The sequence below is a fragment of the Poecilia reticulata genome, chromosome 23 (genome assembly GCF_904066995.2).
Source record: "Poecilia reticulata chromosome 23, P_reticulata-male-v2, whole genome shotgun sequence".
NCBI classification, from domain to species: domain Eukaryota; kingdom Metazoa; phylum Chordata; class Actinopteri; order Cyprinodontiformes; family Poeciliidae; genus Poecilia; species Poecilia reticulata.
Genome location: NC_088852.1, coordinates 11,109,460 through 11,125,946, shown reverse-complemented (window position 1 = coordinate 11,125,946; position 16,487 = coordinate 11,109,460). Strand labels below are relative to the sequence as shown.

General features: G+C 39.5%; 3 protein-coding genes across 4 annotated transcripts; 1 reads left to right on the top strand and 2 right to left on the bottom strand.

Moving 5' to 3' along the window:
* Nucleotides 1–1,634: 1,634 nt before the first annotated feature.
* Nucleotides 1,635–4,683, bottom strand: LOC103459456 (dnaJ homolog subfamily B member 9-like). The gene is made up of 2 exons (XM_008401017.3): nucleotides 4,467–4,683; nucleotides 1,635–2,933 (listed from the first exon to the last, which is right to left on the bottom strand). Exons 1-2 carry the CDS (start codon nucleotides 4,681–4,683, stop codon nucleotides 2,476–2,478), a joined length of 675 nt encoding a protein of 224 aa, XP_008399239.2. The 3' UTR covers nucleotides 1,635–2,475.
* A 440-nt stretch (nucleotides 4,684–5,123) lies between these two features.
* On the top strand, nucleotides 5,124–12,172 carry LOC103459458 (THAP domain-containing protein 5). 2 transcript variants are annotated; one of them, XM_008401019.3, is made up of 6 exons: nucleotides 5,124–5,275; nucleotides 6,026–6,135; nucleotides 6,540–6,726; nucleotides 6,889–10,748; nucleotides 11,865–11,972; nucleotides 12,053–12,172. In XM_008401019.3, exons 2-4 carry the CDS (start codon nucleotides 6,053–6,055, stop codon nucleotides 7,594–7,596), a joined length of 978 nt encoding a protein of 325 aa, XP_008399241.2. In that variant the 5' UTR covers nucleotides 5,124–5,275; nucleotides 6,026–6,052; the 3' UTR covers nucleotides 7,597–10,748; nucleotides 11,865–11,972; nucleotides 12,053–12,172. The 2 variants fall into 2 exon arrangements, with proteins under 2 accessions (XP_008399241.2, XP_008399240.2); XM_008401018.3 differs by having other exon boundaries at nucleotides 5,124–5,295.
* avpr2l (arginine vasopressin receptor 2, like) lies at nucleotides 11,966–14,519 on the bottom strand. Its single transcript, XM_008401187.3, has 2 exons — nucleotides 12,935–14,519; nucleotides 11,966–12,128 (listed from the first exon to the last, which is right to left on the bottom strand). The coding sequence occupies exons 1-2, from the start codon at nucleotides 13,758–13,760 to the stop codon at nucleotides 12,049–12,051; spliced, it is 906 nt and encodes a 301-aa protein (XP_008399409.2). The 5' UTR covers nucleotides 13,761–14,519; the 3' UTR covers nucleotides 11,966–12,048.
* Between the last annotated feature and the right edge of the window lie 1,968 nt (nucleotides 14,520–16,487).

The following is a 16,487-nucleotide window of genomic DNA, read 5'->3' as shown; positions in this document are numbered from 1 at the left end:
CACTAGAGGGCGTAACTGATAGCACATTGTGTAACAGTAACCCTAGAAAAAACTAGGGTCATTTTTCCCTGGTTCATTTTTCCCTGGTTTTGTCCAGAATGTGGACCATATAGACATCTCAGGGGAGGACAAGCACCCTCGCCTATGATGTCAGCACTTATCCACTCTTGTGCCGATTGTTTATTTGCCAGCTCCTTATTGAAAGATTTCCACAACCACTAGTGTTATCATTACTACAGGTGTGATATTGTAACCGGCTGTGCCATTTGCTAAAAATCCTAGTCATCCCATGATTTGACAAAAAAAAAAAAAAAAATGCAAGGTTGCACAATAACTCAGCAAATATTCAACAAGCATAGCAGGGTATTGGCGGCTTTTGATGTGCCGTACCTGATAACAAATGTTGGTCACCTGATTCGGAGGGCATAATCAAAAATTAGTACAAGGATGACTTGGCAGAATATGAGGAGATTGGGAATCTAGTGGCGGTACGGTCCCGTCTGCGATTTGAACCCCGTTTCAGAATATTCTATATTTGCAACAAGGTATGTATATCAATTATGTTTTTAGCTTGAAGTTCAGAATGTAAAAAAAAAAGAAAAAGTACATTCATAGCTTGGAGTTTAAGTTTGCAATTATCAAATTTGTATTTTATTGTTTTGTCTATATATTACCTAAATCTTCAGTGCTGTGAGATTTGATTTGATTTTTTTTTCTCTTGTTTTTATATTGCTTTCAAACAGTGTGTGGTACTTATTTTCAAATGTCCGTTTGCAAATATATAATGACTCAGCAATTGTCTTAGAGTATAAAACCCTGAGGAGCAACCTTATCTAGCTTACTTTAGCTGAGCAGCATTTAGGTGTGGCACAGCCTGCATGACCAAGCAGTTTTCACAGACCTTTCATATACACACATATATATATATATATATATATATATAATGTGTGTGTGTGTGTGTCTGTATTTTATTGTTTTTATATGCAACCAAATCTTTATGTTGGAACTCATGACCAATCAGCTTCGCTGGTTTCAGGCTAAATGTTCTTCCTCTTGGTCATGTGCAGTTCCTTCAGATAATTTGATCCTTTCTGGTTAGTGGGAGTAGGAGCAGAGAAATTGTGAGCAGTGAGAGTCTTAAGTTGTGCTTCATTCAAGTTTCTTTGGATTGCGTGGACAACCAAAATGTATTAGCGATATAAGGGAAGTTTTGGGTTTAAGTGAAATATTAGGTTAATTAAGAGATTGGTGCTAACAGCTTCTTCACTAAATTTTTGTCCTTGTCACTTTGATGTTTGGTTTATTTGGTCAGATTCAAACAGAGAAAAATATGTAGGTGAAATAGTTTATTTGACATCTTGAAATCTATTTGCTTTTTCTATGCCTCTTTTAGAAGATTATTCCAGATGTAGATTTGTTTTTAGCTTTGAGAAAGTGTGCCCTCTGGTGGAGATGTCTGGAACAGCAGTTGGATTATAAACCTTTGTGCTTTTTGGAAAGTAGAAAAGTTACTCATTGCATAAAAAGTACTTCTAGGTCTGTTAAAAGTAGCACATTTCTGTCATAACTTAGTGATTTCCTATATAATCTACACAGTGAGTTCCTAATTTAGTCACAGAAGAAAGGAAAGACAATTCTTTGATCTTTCATGTTTTAATTGCTTTCCAAACATTTTGCAGTCAACACACACACACCACACACACACACACACACATACACAAAGTGCAGATATAAGACAATGAAATTTGCAGGGCATCGTCTTTGAATCATAGGCAACATGATGAGCAAAGGTGCTAAGTATTGCACATTCTTATCAGTTTGGGAAACTTAACCTGTCAGACCATCCAGCTTGACTGAAAAACGAACGGACGAAGCAGTAAATTGCCTGCGTCTCCGTTTCCCAGGACTTATCGTGGGACTGATGTTAATTCCTGACCCTGACTGAGTGATAGGAGATGCATGTCTGCAGGAAGAAGCGTAAAACTTAAAATGAGGTAACTGTTGACGGCCAGCCTGCACGCATTCCAGCTACATTTCCCGGAAGAGGAATTTGTTGTCGTTTCGAAGTTGGAAAGCAAAAAGTGGGCTGATTAAGCTGCTGAACCGAAGACTGTTTTCGAGAACTCTTATTGCCTTCCTGCCCTCGACGGAAAACAAGCTTTTGTCATTTAAACGTAGGCCGTACCTGAGTGTCGGAACCGTACAGTCATAATGAACCGAAACAAACACAATAAACAAGGACAGCTGAGTAAAGGGGAGGTATTTGAATGGTCCTAAGACTTATTTCCCGTGCTATAATAAAAAAATGTGGATTTGTTATTGCTTCAGAACAGCCACTAATTTGACAAAAAAAAAAATGCAACGAGTTACCAAAGCCAAACCAAGTGATAAATTGGCATTCAATTCGATTTCAACACCACAACTAAAAATTGTGCAGCGTCCCTTTTTTTTTTTTTTAAATTCCTTCATCTGGTCTCAGGAGCAGTCGGTGAAGGTGGTCACCATGTTCCCCCTGCGCTGAGTCACCGTCCTGCAGTGCTGCTTCACCGAGCCTTGAAACCTGCTCTCAGTCCTGGAAGTGTGCGTGTTGAAGGAGAACATTTTCTCCAAGTCCTCGAACATGTCGTCGAACATTCCTCCGCCGAAGCTCCCCTGCTGGAAGCTCCTCCGCTGCCGGTTCATCGCCTCCTTGTGAGCCTGGAAGTGGCTGTCAAAGTGTCTCTTTTGGTGCGACTGATGATGCGAGTGGAAGTGGTGCTGGTGTTGACCGAACTGGTCAAAGTCTTTGAACATGTCATTGAAGTTGAAGGACTGGTAGTGCTGCCTGAAGTTGTAGTCGCCGCCGCCTCCTCGGTAAGCTTCTCCTGATGAGGCAGAGTGGCCAAACTGGTCATACTCTCGCCGCCTCTTATCATCCGATAACGTTTCATAAGCTAAAAGAAGCAAAACAGACGTAAAGTTAAGCGTGAGTATTTTAATATCGACACACAGCAGAGCATTCAAAAAGAGTTTCTTGTAATTAAGCTCTGATGCACATCGTGTGTCGGACACAGCAAGCGGGAGGATAAGGCTGCTATTGTCAGATGAGGTCAAGATTGAAATGTGATGTCACATCCTGAGAACACCACTGCATGGTGAAACATAGTGGTTGCAGCATCATGCTGTGGGGATGGCTTTCTTTAGCAAGGGCAGGGGAGCCAGTCAGCTGACGGGAGAATAAACTATGAAGTTTGTAATGTAAAAAAAAAAAAAAAAAACTTTTAACATTGTGAATACTTTTAAAAGGTGCTCTAAAGTTCAACAAAAGACCTGGAAAAAAATAAAAGAAACTTGGAATACCTTGTATTGTAGATGACTTTTGTGAGCAAATTATTTGATAATAAAAAAAATACCTTTTGTCAAAACATTTCATCCCGTCTCATACATATAATGTACAAATTAAGGACATTTAAATAAAAGTTTATTCTTCTTGACTGGAATTTCACTGAATGATCGGTAAGAATTAATTAACTTTCCTGTGTCAAAATATCAAAAGTTTTCAGATAAAGATTAAAATGATTATTTGGTCACCTTTTTCTCTTTTTTTTGGCTATTTGTTCATGTAAATGTACAAATATTTAATGTCAATTTAATTTGCACCACTTTTTTAGAAAAATAAGAATAGTTTAACCTAATTTTAATGAGTTTGTGTCTTAGTGACGGCTTTAAAAGCTTATTCAAAACCACATTTATTGTGTAAATGTGGAATGAAACTTCTTGAACTTCAGGACTGGACCAATATGTGACTGACGAGATTTTTAATCAACAGCAGCAAATAAAATATTTTTGTTAAAATGCAGTTTAAGCAGAATATGTTTTTGTTTTTTCTTTACAATGGTAACTAAGCCAATGTTTCAATAAAGGCTCAAATGGAAGATATTAAGATTTTTAGTAAAATAGAGGATTCCAGACTTTAGGTCTGCATACAAATCTTGATAATAGTAGGTTTTGTATAATGATTTAGGACACGGTATATTTTGTTTAATTTACATGAACAGTTGTCTTCAGAGGCAAAATATGCAAGTCAGCATATTCTCAGCAACGTTAAATAGCATGATGCATAAAAACTGTGTTTTTTTTTAATCAAGAGAGTCATAAAATAAGATAAGGATAGCAGCCTGATCTTAAACTTTAATTGACTCTGGAATTACTATTTGGGTTGTAATTTAAGTGTATGTCTCTATTCCAAACATAGTAAAGACACCAACGTAAACTCCCTGCCTACCATGAAGGAGGTAATTTAGAAAAAAATACAAAACAGCAAAATAGTGCAATAAAAATTACTTTTCACGAAACTTGTCAAGCTGCATGTGACAATTTAAGACAATTTTCACAACATATTTTTTAAAGCACCTTCCAGACACTTTACCGACCAACAAATCACTTCCTTGACGTAATAGAAAAACTATGATGAATCACTAGCGTACCTTCTGCCATTTCTCTGAACTTCGCCTCTGCGCCTGCGTCCTTGTTTCTGTCAGGGTGATACTTCAGAGCCAGTTTATGGAAAGCCTTCTTGATCTGGCGCTCCGTGGCATCTCTGGGAACCCCCAGGATCTCGTAGTAGTCCCTCTTCGCCAGGATGAACTCCGAGATGAGAAGAATGTGAACTGCGACAAGCAGCATCGACTGCGCCGTGGCCATAACTGACGGTTTTCACACCCGTTAGCTGTAAAAGCAGAACGTATAACCGGATACATAATGTTTAAAATAAACGTCGAAGTTCAAAATTGGATAACAGAAAATACATTAAAGCAGGTAAACGTTTTCTAACGGTTTTTGTTTTGTTTTGTTCTTTTCGCTAGCTGTTTTAACAGAGCCATCAAGCTGATGATGGGAACTCTCTGGAACAGACTAGAAACTTTCGATCAGTTTTTTAGCAGTAACAACCTTATTAAAAACACATTTCTCTATTTTCAGTCACAAATAAGCCCCTTGTACACTAAAAACCGTTATTTTTTACAGAAATCCGAAAAGTTACCTGCAGAAGAAGTGATGAACAGCCTCGGGGATTCTTCTTGTCAGCCGCCAACAGCTCCAGCTGATGCGAAACGAAACCCAGCAGCTGTTGACGACAAGCATTCCTGAACCTCAACAACACGACTCGCATTCCTATTGGTCCGCTTACTCAACACACTGACTCTGAAGGCTGTGATTGGTGGAAATTTTGCGCACGTGGAGGCTTGTGAACAGAGAGCAGTGGACATGACTGAGAGGAGTCTGAAAAAGAGTAGCGGTATGAAAAGATAATTATAGGTATTTCGCTTCCGTGTTCGGGTTCCGTTGCTAATTTTAGATTAGATAAAGTCGAACATCTTATTTGACAGACTACATATTTTAATTTTATTTAGCTTATATTTATAATATTCCTAAGCCTTTTGCTCTAAATATGTTGCTGAATAAAACTCTGACGCTTACAATCTTTTTCTTGTTAGATGTTGTGCTGCACCCTTTCTCCCTTCCGTGCAGCATTAGACAACTAATATATTTTCTTTCTTTAAGCCCATTTTTATTTTGTTACATTTGCTTGGCTTTTTCAATCCGTATTTTTACATGTAAATGTCTTAATGCACTTCTGTTGAGTAACTATGCGGTGGGTACGCACGATTTGTCAGCCGGCGAGGCAGGAACTAGGCTTGGCGGATGGTTGTAGTTTGATGACAATTTCAAATTCCGCTTCAACCGGGCAATACGCACACCCGTTCAAGATGTGCCGATGTCGGCGTCATTTTCAATAAATTTTTATCTATCACCTTTTTAATTAGTAAAAACAAATAGACATATATTCTCTGCACGTTTTCCCTCCATTTAAGAAACTCCTTCAACTCCGCTCCAATCATCACCCCGGCTGATTGTGAAGGATTCAACCCAATGTGTTGGCTAAATAAATAAATAAACGTCACCTCCGCCATTCAGACAGCATACCGGAAGTTGACTTTTTCGAGATTTTTCGCGTTAAAAATATCCTTAAACGTGTCGTGTCAAGGTGTTTCGATGCGGCTTCACAGAAGAGATGCCACGGTACTGCGCAGAAAAGCATTGCCGAAACCGTGGGGGGACCTCATCAAAGCAAGACAAGAAAATCAGCTTTTATCCGTAAGTTTTCTGTTTGCATAGTTTTTTTTTTCTCAGCTATTTTAATTAGGCTTTTACCGTCACCGTTATAAATTGCTTATAGTGGCGATACGGCAGTGTCATGTTTGTGCTAGATTGAAATAAACTACTACTAGTAACGGAGCTGCTTGCTGTTACTCACCTTTAACGCTACATGCCAAACCTTTCTGTATCAAACCTGATTAGTATTGGTATAGCATGCAGTTTCTGGCTTTGTTTTGTTATTTTAAGGTAAAGTGTCATTTAGTCAAAATTAACTTATTATGAAAGGGGGGGAAAGGTGTATAGTGTGTTTAACTGTCTAAGAGGCTCCGTTCACTTTCATAATTCACAATAATCTTTCATTCAGGTTAATTAATGTCCTTCGTTGTTCTCCTTCTGCACAGTTTCCCCTTGCAGGACAGGCCCAGGCTCCAAAAATGGGTGAACAACATGAGGCGGGGGGAGTGGACCCCTAGTCGGCATCAGTATCTCTGCAGCGAGCACTTCACAGAGGACTGCTTTGATATTCGCTGGGGTATCCGATATCTGAAGAATACAGCTATTCCCACCCTTTTCCCCTCTGTTGAGAATGTATGTAGTAACTTCCATTTAAAAAAAAAAGTTTCAAGAAAATTTGTTTGAGTTTACAGATGTTTCACACTGCAGCTATATTTTTGTTTTCTATCGTAAATCCACAGCTGACACATGTGTTGCGTTGCTGTGAGTTAACTGCGGTTTTCTCTTTCATCCAAGGAATGTGAGAACAAGGTCACCCTTCAGAGAAGTCCTGAAGCCACATCCCTGTCACAGGCTGAGGACTTTGAGAGTGATACCAGTAGGATGCCTCTCATTTTGTGGAAAATGTGCCCGCCTGTTAAAGAACAGTCGGCGATGCTGCTCAAAGTCCCTCTCTTCCAAGAATCGGGGGTCACTTCTCAGTCAAGTCTGCCTGAGATGCACACTACTGTCTGCGAGGTAACGGGTGACAGTGGAGTTTCAGCAGTGCCCTGCCTGGCACCGCCGGCATGCTCCGAAGAGCAAACTGACTCGATTGTGACCGTGTTGTGCTGCGAGACACTTGGCCCTCACTCCGGCGATGAGGAGCATGCACCTTGCGCTTCTTTTGCAGCAGACCAGAGCCAGACTTTTCGCTTTGTGCCTGTGGAATTGATTAGCGACAGATCTCTGAGGAGTTTTGCAGAGGAGACCGAGCCCGGCGACAGGGAGCACGTTTTGGTTCACGAGCACTCGTACTGCAGAGCGGACACTGACAAAGACGAGTTATGGAGTAAGATGCTGAGTCTGCACGCGAAGATCTTGGAACTGGACCGTAGAGAGGAGAGCACTGTGGCTAAAATCCACACTTTAGAGAATGAGATTGCGCTCCTGAGGAGGGATGGGGCCGTTTTTAAAGAGAAGCAAAAAATTGTAGAAGATTGTATATCATCTGTTTTACTCTGATCTTTAGACATTTGACTTGTGTTATTATTGCCTTTTCTGTAGCAAATTTTGGTCAGTCAGTTATTTGTCTTGGGTGAAACGGCTTCTGTAACATGCTGCTATAGGTGCAGGTCTGATGATGTCCACGTGGTGGCACTGTGGTCATTTTCATTGCTTAACAGCCTATTGAACAAATTAGAATATTTTTGAAAAGTTAATTTATTTCAAGAGCATTATCGCTTAGTAAAACATTATATAATCATAATGATATTACACAGAGATGGATGTTTTAAAGTCTTTATTTATGTTAATTATGCTGCAATTTAAAATTAAAATATCAGACCAATTAAAAAAAAATTATATAAAAATGTTGTCTTAATGAAAAATATGCTCTATACCTGCTTAAATGTTGTCAATTTTCAAAAGGTACTTTTATCCTGACAGACGAGCCTCATCGGAACGCATATTCTAATTTATTAACGTATCTATATTTTTAAATGTGAACAGCACATTTCACTTGTTCTCTGAATGGCCCTACATTTCATTTTGCAACCTGACACCAATCTACAAGATGATTTCAATTCATCTTAGCCGTTCGGCTTCATAATCCTCCCCAGACCGTTGTCATCAATTTGTCCGGCTTTCCGTATCGTGTTGGGAAAACTATTCATTTCAAAACTCTTCACGTCTGTATGACTATCAATCATAATAAAATAGAGGATGGAGAAGCGTGAAAATGTTTCCCACACTTTTATTCCTTCCTAGTCACCATGGTGACCACCATTTCACTTCTTTCTTCATCTACCACATCGAGTCTCGTGCGTTGTAGGAATAATTATCTTGAAAATCATGACCTCATGCACTTACAAAGGTTTTGATGGGCCGATGGGATCTGAATCTGAAATATTTGTGGACTGTAATCTTGCTTGGGAAAACGGGTGTTAATTCCTTAATTGCTTTCTTCCGTTAAGTGTGAATTTAAGTTGAGTTGTCATTTTTATGTTAACCTTGTCAATCAAGTAATTTGGAAGCCAAGAAAGCTCCGGAAATTTGATGTGAAAAATCTCGCCTTTTCTGGCCCACTTTTTCCTTCCACTAAACTTCCAGTTAATATAATTGAACACGGCACAATGTGAACAGTCAGCAGGTAAGGTTGGAAAAGTTAACCTCTTGAGTCAGTATTTGCATGCTGTCTGCCATCTTTCCCATGACTGCAGAGGCCATTAAGTAATATTTGTGTAATTAATAAAGAGTTTTATTGTATTGCTTTTAAGTTTCCATTAGCTTTAAACCCTGGTTATTAAAAAGAACAGAAATAGACACTTGAGATGTATCACTCTGTGTAAGTAGCCTATATTTAATCACTTTAACAATTAGATTTTTTAAATAATATTCAATTTTTTAAGCTGTGGTATCTATCAAAACTAATTGATAGAGTAAAATCAATTTTTGTGATTTTTGTTTTATTTTAAAAAAAGTAGTTATGCGTGTTTATTATTTTAAAAAAGCACTTTAATTGAGTAAAACTAACTGAATAACCGTTTCTATTCATTCGTGCTCAGTGCTGTTTTCTTTGTTGTTGGATGTTCTGCTTTGTCACATCTGTCCCTTTTTAACTTCATAATACTTAAGCCACTTTGATGATTCATTGCAGCAACCTGCGGCTTGCAGACAGCGCCGGTGGTTAAGTGCTGTGTTACCCTGGAAATAATTGTGCAATTATTTCCATTTTAATTTTGTAACTCTGGGGATATTATTTTTAATGGAACAGCTGATGTATCACGAATCCCTTGACCACAGTGGTATGCTACCATTTTTTAAAAATACAACTGCTGTGACAAGTTGGTACAAAAACTAGTTAAAAGAATGAATTATTTAGATTTTTTTTCTCTCTCTCTCGCATGTTTTTCTCAAGGTTTAAGACCCAGGTGTTTATAAATCCGGTATAAATACTCTTACTTGTCACATTGCATCTGCTCAACCATCAGTCGCTAGTGCGCCTCCAAGCTTCTGCCTAACACTTTGGAAATTTGAATAATTGATGCCCACCAAGCATGACAAGGCCATAAGAAGATAGCGAGGCTTTTCCAGGAAGCAGCTTCTGCCTGTTTGCAATTCGATTAGGTAGAAAAATAAATAAATTTTTAATAAAACAGCTAACAGGATTGGTTGAGGTCAAGCTGAGGTCATGGAAAACTTGAAAAAACTTTTGATGGAAGAAATTGCAAGTAGGTTTAAAGCTAATCAAAAGCCTGGGTTGAATATATTGACAGCCATGTCTGCTCTAATGACGTTTTTTAGGATGCATCACAAAAATAAAAAAATGTTCTGCATCCTTCACTTAAAATTTAGCTTCAAACATTTGCAAGTGGGCTTCAAAGTGAAAATGAGGCTGATGTGCATCGATGCTAAAGCTAAAAGAAGCAAAGGGTGAACACCGCCCGACAAAGTACGCCACATCACCCGTCGCTACTATGCTTTCATATTCTGGCCTTTTTGAAATAAATTGCTGTTTTCCTTTAAACATGGGCATCTCAGAAAGCCCCCTCTTCCTCCTCCCATTAAGTCTGTAGTGATGGTTTTGTACAATGCAATTACACGAGCACAAACCTGCAGCAGGATTTATCTCCCACTTCTCCACCCTCGGGCTGTGAGTTGGTCACAGTTGTATTTTGGCTGCATCAGATAGCTAATCTTATTTGAAGCAGATATAAAACAAAGTGCCACAGGCTCTCGGGTTACACCGAGAACATTTTTATCCTTCTTTTTCTTTTACCTGACGCGAAAATCAGCATTCGTTTCGAATTGGACACGTTTCTTCTCTGTGTTGACTTGATGGGAATTTCTACGGCAAATTAGATCATTTATATTGTGACACAGCCGCGCCACACGCGCTAATGGGCACGTGCTGTTGACGGGCTGCCGCAAATTGGCAGACATGGATGGGCTTGTGAGGTGCAAGGGAAAACAACACATAAGGCAAACTATTGCGCCATAGGCGTCGCTGGAATGGAAAAGGAAACGTAATTCATATTCAAAACGGGAATCAAGTCGGTCTGGTGAAGTGTGCAGCTGCGGGAAAAAGAAGTCGTCATGCCGACGGCGCAACCAAAATGGAAGGTTCTCCAGCAAAAGGAGAACCTTTTATGTTGGAAGTTCCATCATCCTGTGGGGTATGTAGGTTTGAGAAACTCTTGACTCATAAATATACCTGGTTTGACTTCATATAAATGCAGATCTTTGCCTTGGTTGAACAGACGGTAAACCTTTCAGACAAAACATTTTGAAGTAGGTAGAAGTAAGAATGTGTGTCAGGAATTTCGAGAAAGAAGTCAAAAGGAACTTCTTGACGGCTACAATAAACGCTGCTCAATTACTCTAATGGTGACATTGTCTGCGTTCATATTTGTGGTGTCTTTTTATCCAACAAACTTCTTTTTTTTGTGTGTGTGTGTGAAAGTGATGAATGTTATCCCATGAAGAGGAAGGACGATCAGAAAGCAAATCCGGTCGAAGCTCATGGTCCTGCATTGTTTTAATATCAGAGATGGGAGTTTTATATTTGACCTGTCTGTGAAATATTTAGAATGGAATTTGTATAGAAGTCAATGGGAGATGAGGTAAAATACCTACATGTTGATGTATATGTTTTTATGAAAAGCCTAATCTTTTGAGGGGAAAAAACGGTTTACATCATTCCTAATGCCAAGAATGTATGTGATGCTTTTAGGGGTCAACCATAGCAACACATACAAACTTGGCTAAAATGCTCGCAAAAATAAATCTTAGATTTTCTAGTAATCATGAAAGATGTTGGAAAATATCAATTATTTAACAATAGCGTATTGTCCAGTCAAAGTCTGAACGGTGTTTTCTAGCTGAAAGCGCTTACATGTCTTTTATATGAAACACTGAAAAAAGTAAGAAATGCCTTGCTTCAAAACTGAAATTAAAGTACATTTGCAAAGTCAACTTTCTAGACGTGACAATTTATTTTCACTTATGTCTGAAAACTGAATTTTGACATGCCAGTTTCTACTCCCAGCCTCCACATGTCCTGTTTACCCATAGCTACACACCAACAGGAATAAAAAATAAAAAAAAACCTGAATGTTTATGTCTCTGATTGCTCATTTCTGTTTTATCTTCGTCCAGCAGGAGACAATCCTCCATGCTGTCACTGCAGCGCCTTCTGAAAAGATTAAGCACGTTTGAATATATTTGTGTTCCGTTCCTTTGCCGGTTTCCCCGCAGTCTGCTAAATATACACCTCTCTCTTTTGCACAAAGGAGCGAGAGGATGTTTTTCGCCAACAGAACACAAACAAGCGTGTCTTTCTTCCTCAAAGTCTTCTCCACGCGGTTCAACAAAGGATCGCTTCACCTCAGTCGTCACAGGTGGGGAATCTGTGGAAACCCTGTTAATTATGTCTCTTTTTCTTATGCCGTCCAATTGATTGTTTCTTTTTTCCTTTCAGCTGTAGTAGAGATATATCCAAGGGTTTGTGCAGCTGTTGAGACCGGCGAGCAGCATGATAATTGAAAATATGGGACCTGCGAGACAAAAAAAGAATAAATGTGATGAAACACTGATGTCATACTCACAGTGTTTATGCACTTGCTGCAGGTCGTCTTCCTGTTTGATGTAACGACGAGCATGTTGTAGCTACTACAGGCACTAGAACATTCTTAAAATGTTATCTCAATCGGTTAAAAGTAATGTATAGATTCATTATGTAGTGATTTCTTTCAGCAGTCCCTTAGAAAATTTTAATATTACTTAAGGTCAATAAGATATTATTTCAAGACAGAAATGTCATGTCATGTTTATGGAGAAGTCTGTAGATTTGACAGTTAGCTGAAACTGTTCAACACAGAGAGAAAGCCTCAAAAAGTGCTAAAGAACTGCAACTAAGCACACTTATGTAAAATTGAGTGGAAGAAAAACATGTGGCAGAAAAAGGTGCACTATAGCGATATCTATTTTGGAAGCTCAGCTTAGAGAGGATGAATCCAGGTCACAGACCATGACTGCCACTTTCTTTGAGTTTAGCCACTTATGAACCAGGAAATTTGAGCACTTTCATCATAAATATTCTTTTTTTTTTAATTACTGAAACAAATTCGTTTCCTCTAAGATGAATATTTTGGTACCTTAAGATAATTTCTAGGAGCATCTTTCAACAGAAATGAGAGAAATTCCGTTTTCAAAAGTCCTAGAAATGCTACGTTTATCTACTTAATCATATATTGACTGTAAGTTGCATGCGCAAAACAAACTTAAGTGACTAGTGCGCACTCAAGAGCGGCTCTAGCCCAGGGGGGCCCACATCCAGCCCCGCTGAAACCCTGAAACCAACCTTGCGTCGGCGCGCTGCTCGGGCTCCACGCCGACCACAGCTGCACGACGAAAAAGGGGCTCCAGCACACCGTGTACGCCATTATAATCACAAAAGTCATTTTCAGCGTCTTGAGCATCGCGTTGGAGACCCCCTTCGTGCCCGCGCGCCCCGACTGCAGAGCCTTCCTCTTCATGTTGAAGTAGATAGTTGTGCATATCCTCATCTGGCAAAACAACAGGATGACCGCGGGCAGCGCGAACACCGCCAGAGTGATCCAGCTGATGTAGATCCTGCTCCCCCAGGGCTCGACGAACGTCGCCCAGCAGTCATGCAGGCTCACCTGCACCTCCTGGAGGGAGAAGATGAAGAGCTGCGGGGAGCTGAAGAGGAGCGAGGTGAGCCACGCTGCGCCTATGGAGATGTACCTCCGGAAGGAGCCCTCCAGGAAGGAGACCATGGGCTTGCAAACGGCGTGGTAGCGGTCAATAGCCATGGCCACAATCATGTAGGCGGAGGCGAACATCCCGACCACCTGCAAGTACTTGACGAGGCGACAGAGGAAGTCCGTCCCGCGGAACCTGTGCGTAATTTCCATGGAAAGCTGCGGCAGGACTTGGAAAAAGGCCACCACCAGATCCGCCAGACACAGGTGCAAGAGGAAAAGCTGGGTCCGCGAGTTCCTCTTCCTCCTCTTCCACAGGGTGACTAAGAAGAAAAGGTTGCCACATGTGGCGAACACAAAAATTAACCCCAGAACTCCGGCTCTGAGGAGCGCAAAACGGACGGCTTCGTCTTCATCTGCTGCCACCGCAGGACTACTGCTGCTGCTGCTGCTGGGATCCATTTAGACGGAGAATATATACATATATATATATATATACATATATATTGTCGTTTCCGATTGGCTTGAAATCAATAACCTCTTTTTAAAAAATAGGATTCTGCCTTTTTGGCGCAGCATTCTCGTGCGCACAAACGAAACGAGTCGCAGGTGTCAGCGGTGACTGAGAAGAGGAGGGAGGAGAGGAGGGGGCTGAAGTATGACTAATGTCAATGTTATCAACACAACAATACAACATACACTGACATAAATGTTTTAAATCATCACGATTTACTTGAGAGTAACAAACATTCTACAAAAAAGTCCATATTTATGGAATGTATTTCATTGGGATTGTGTGATAAATACAAAGTAGTGTATAATTAAGTGGAGTGGGGGAAAAAATACATGCCTTTGTCTTTGTCTGCTTTGCACATCTGGACACTGAATTTATGTAGCTCAAGATCAACCGGATTGGATAGAAAGCGACATAAATGTTCTAAGTCCTGCTTGACATTCTCAGCTAGATTTTTTTCTCAGAACTTTAACAGGGCCATTCTAACACATGAGCACACTCTGACCACTGTTTGTGCAGCCCTGCTGGAAGGTGGACCTTCTAAGTGTTTTGCAGCCTCTGACAGGTTGTGTCCTCTGTATTTACCTGAATCCATCTTCACCAAACCACTACTGAGAAGCTCCCCTGTAACCTGCTGAACCAAACCTTCCGCACAGAGTGATGGTGCACTTGAGGTAATCTGCAATCTGATCCTCTTGTCTCTTTCTTTCTTTCAGCAGCGGCTCTTCACTGGTTGAGGGCAATTGGTTTGTATGAACAGAGCATAAAAGTGGCCGAATACCACAGCGTTGTGTTCGCGCCGTAACATTTTTTAATACTTTTCCTCCCCCTTTACTGAAACACGCAACATGGTGTTTGCTTCATATGAAATCCCTCTCTCATTCTCCCATTCTCTATTCCAGTTCCCTCCTGATCATTAGCATGTCAGCAAAGTGGATTTAAAATTGGCCAGGCACATAAAAAGCCTTCTGCATTCAGCCTGTCAAGGAGACTGATTGCAACTTGCTGTTTATTTAGCAGCATATAATGAAATCTTTTTTACTCTCCTCCTCCCAGTAAGCGGCAGCTCGGCCATTTTATTTGCATCCGAAGGCGCGACTGAGCGAAGAGTCTATCGAATCATAGTAATGGCGTGTGGGTTTGTTGGCTTTAATTGCGCTTGAGGCCATGGTAAATGTTCTGACGTTGACTTTCAGAACTCTTTGATAGAAATTCAGAGGAAAAACGTCAGTCAGTCTTCTATTATTAAGGCACATTTTCCCAAATGTCAGACTTAAAAAATAAAATAAATAAAATTGCTCTTAAAAGCTTGAAAGCTGAAGAAAATATAAATAATTATGACCCTCGAGCGACAGAGAGTTAGCTTTTCTATTAAGCAAATGTTTGATTAGAGATTTCCATTAAAGAGTCAACGGGGATCTATAGTCTTAATCTGTTTCGATTAGACGGCTGAAAGTCTTGATTCATTTGAACATTTCAACCCAGTGAAGCCTGATACAACAGGATTATGAAACTCAGTTCAGGTCCCCCTCCACTGTGGAGCAGTGACTCTCCACTCATGACAAATGACTCTTAATCTGTACTCTATTTCATGGCAGGCTGGTGTTGTGAATGAAGGATTTTTTCTCTCTCTCCTCTCTTTCTTGTACTGCTTCTCTCCTCTCTTGTTTACTTTTGGTAAGATTGCAGTTTCTAAGAACTTATGTCAAACTTTGCTTTGTCTCCGGAAAAATCAATAAATCAAAATGGCTTTTTCACGAGCTATTCAACACACCACACACCGCTTTTTACAGACTGGAGTGTCTTTTCCGAGAATCAATCTCTGCAATTTTCTAAAACAGAGATTTTTGTTTCTTTTGTTAAGCAGAAATGTTTTTAGGGATTTGCTTCCCGAACAGCGTGTGCTTTAGTCTTTACCTTTCCCTGGCAATTTATCTGTGTGTGTCTCTCAAATTAGGAAGAAAATACGTCAAACAGAAGGTCACGCAAAATGAGTAACACCTCAGAAGTCTTACAGCAATTTCCCGTTTCATGCCAAGTAAAAGAAATTTTGAGGTAATGTTTAAAAATCAGCTTCTTATTGGTTATTCTATTTTATTTTTTTATTTATTTCCTTGTATGTACTATAACCCACAGAGATCACAACTTCTTATTGTTCTTTGTTTAAAATTTAGGTGGATAATAATATGGGGGAAAAAATTCAGTGGCAAGAATTTGTGATAACATTAAACTCTAATTGTGAGAATATGAATTATTCCTATTTTATTAAGCTTAAACATTGTGTCCATACTTGGCTTATCCTAATTTTCCAATATCTGATTTCCTATCATTAAAGAAACAAATAAAGAGTTTCAATGCTTAAAAGCTATTAAAAATGCGTAATTTCAGCATTTTTTTTAGCTGCAAATATGTAAATTAAAAAATGTTCTACTACCAAACATCATAATTTTAGATTTATTTTTTCTTTACTGCGTGATAATTTCTCATTGTTAAAGCCTTTTGAAGCATTTACAATTTCATTCCATTCCCTTTCTACCAATTTGTGAAATCTAAAATACAAAATTAGCTATAAATGAAATGATCAAAGTGACACGTCTTCTTTGCTCCATGTGTAAAAGTTAATTTCAAAGTGGAGCTTCACCATCGGTGCTCAGGGATTTATTTTTTGATTCTCC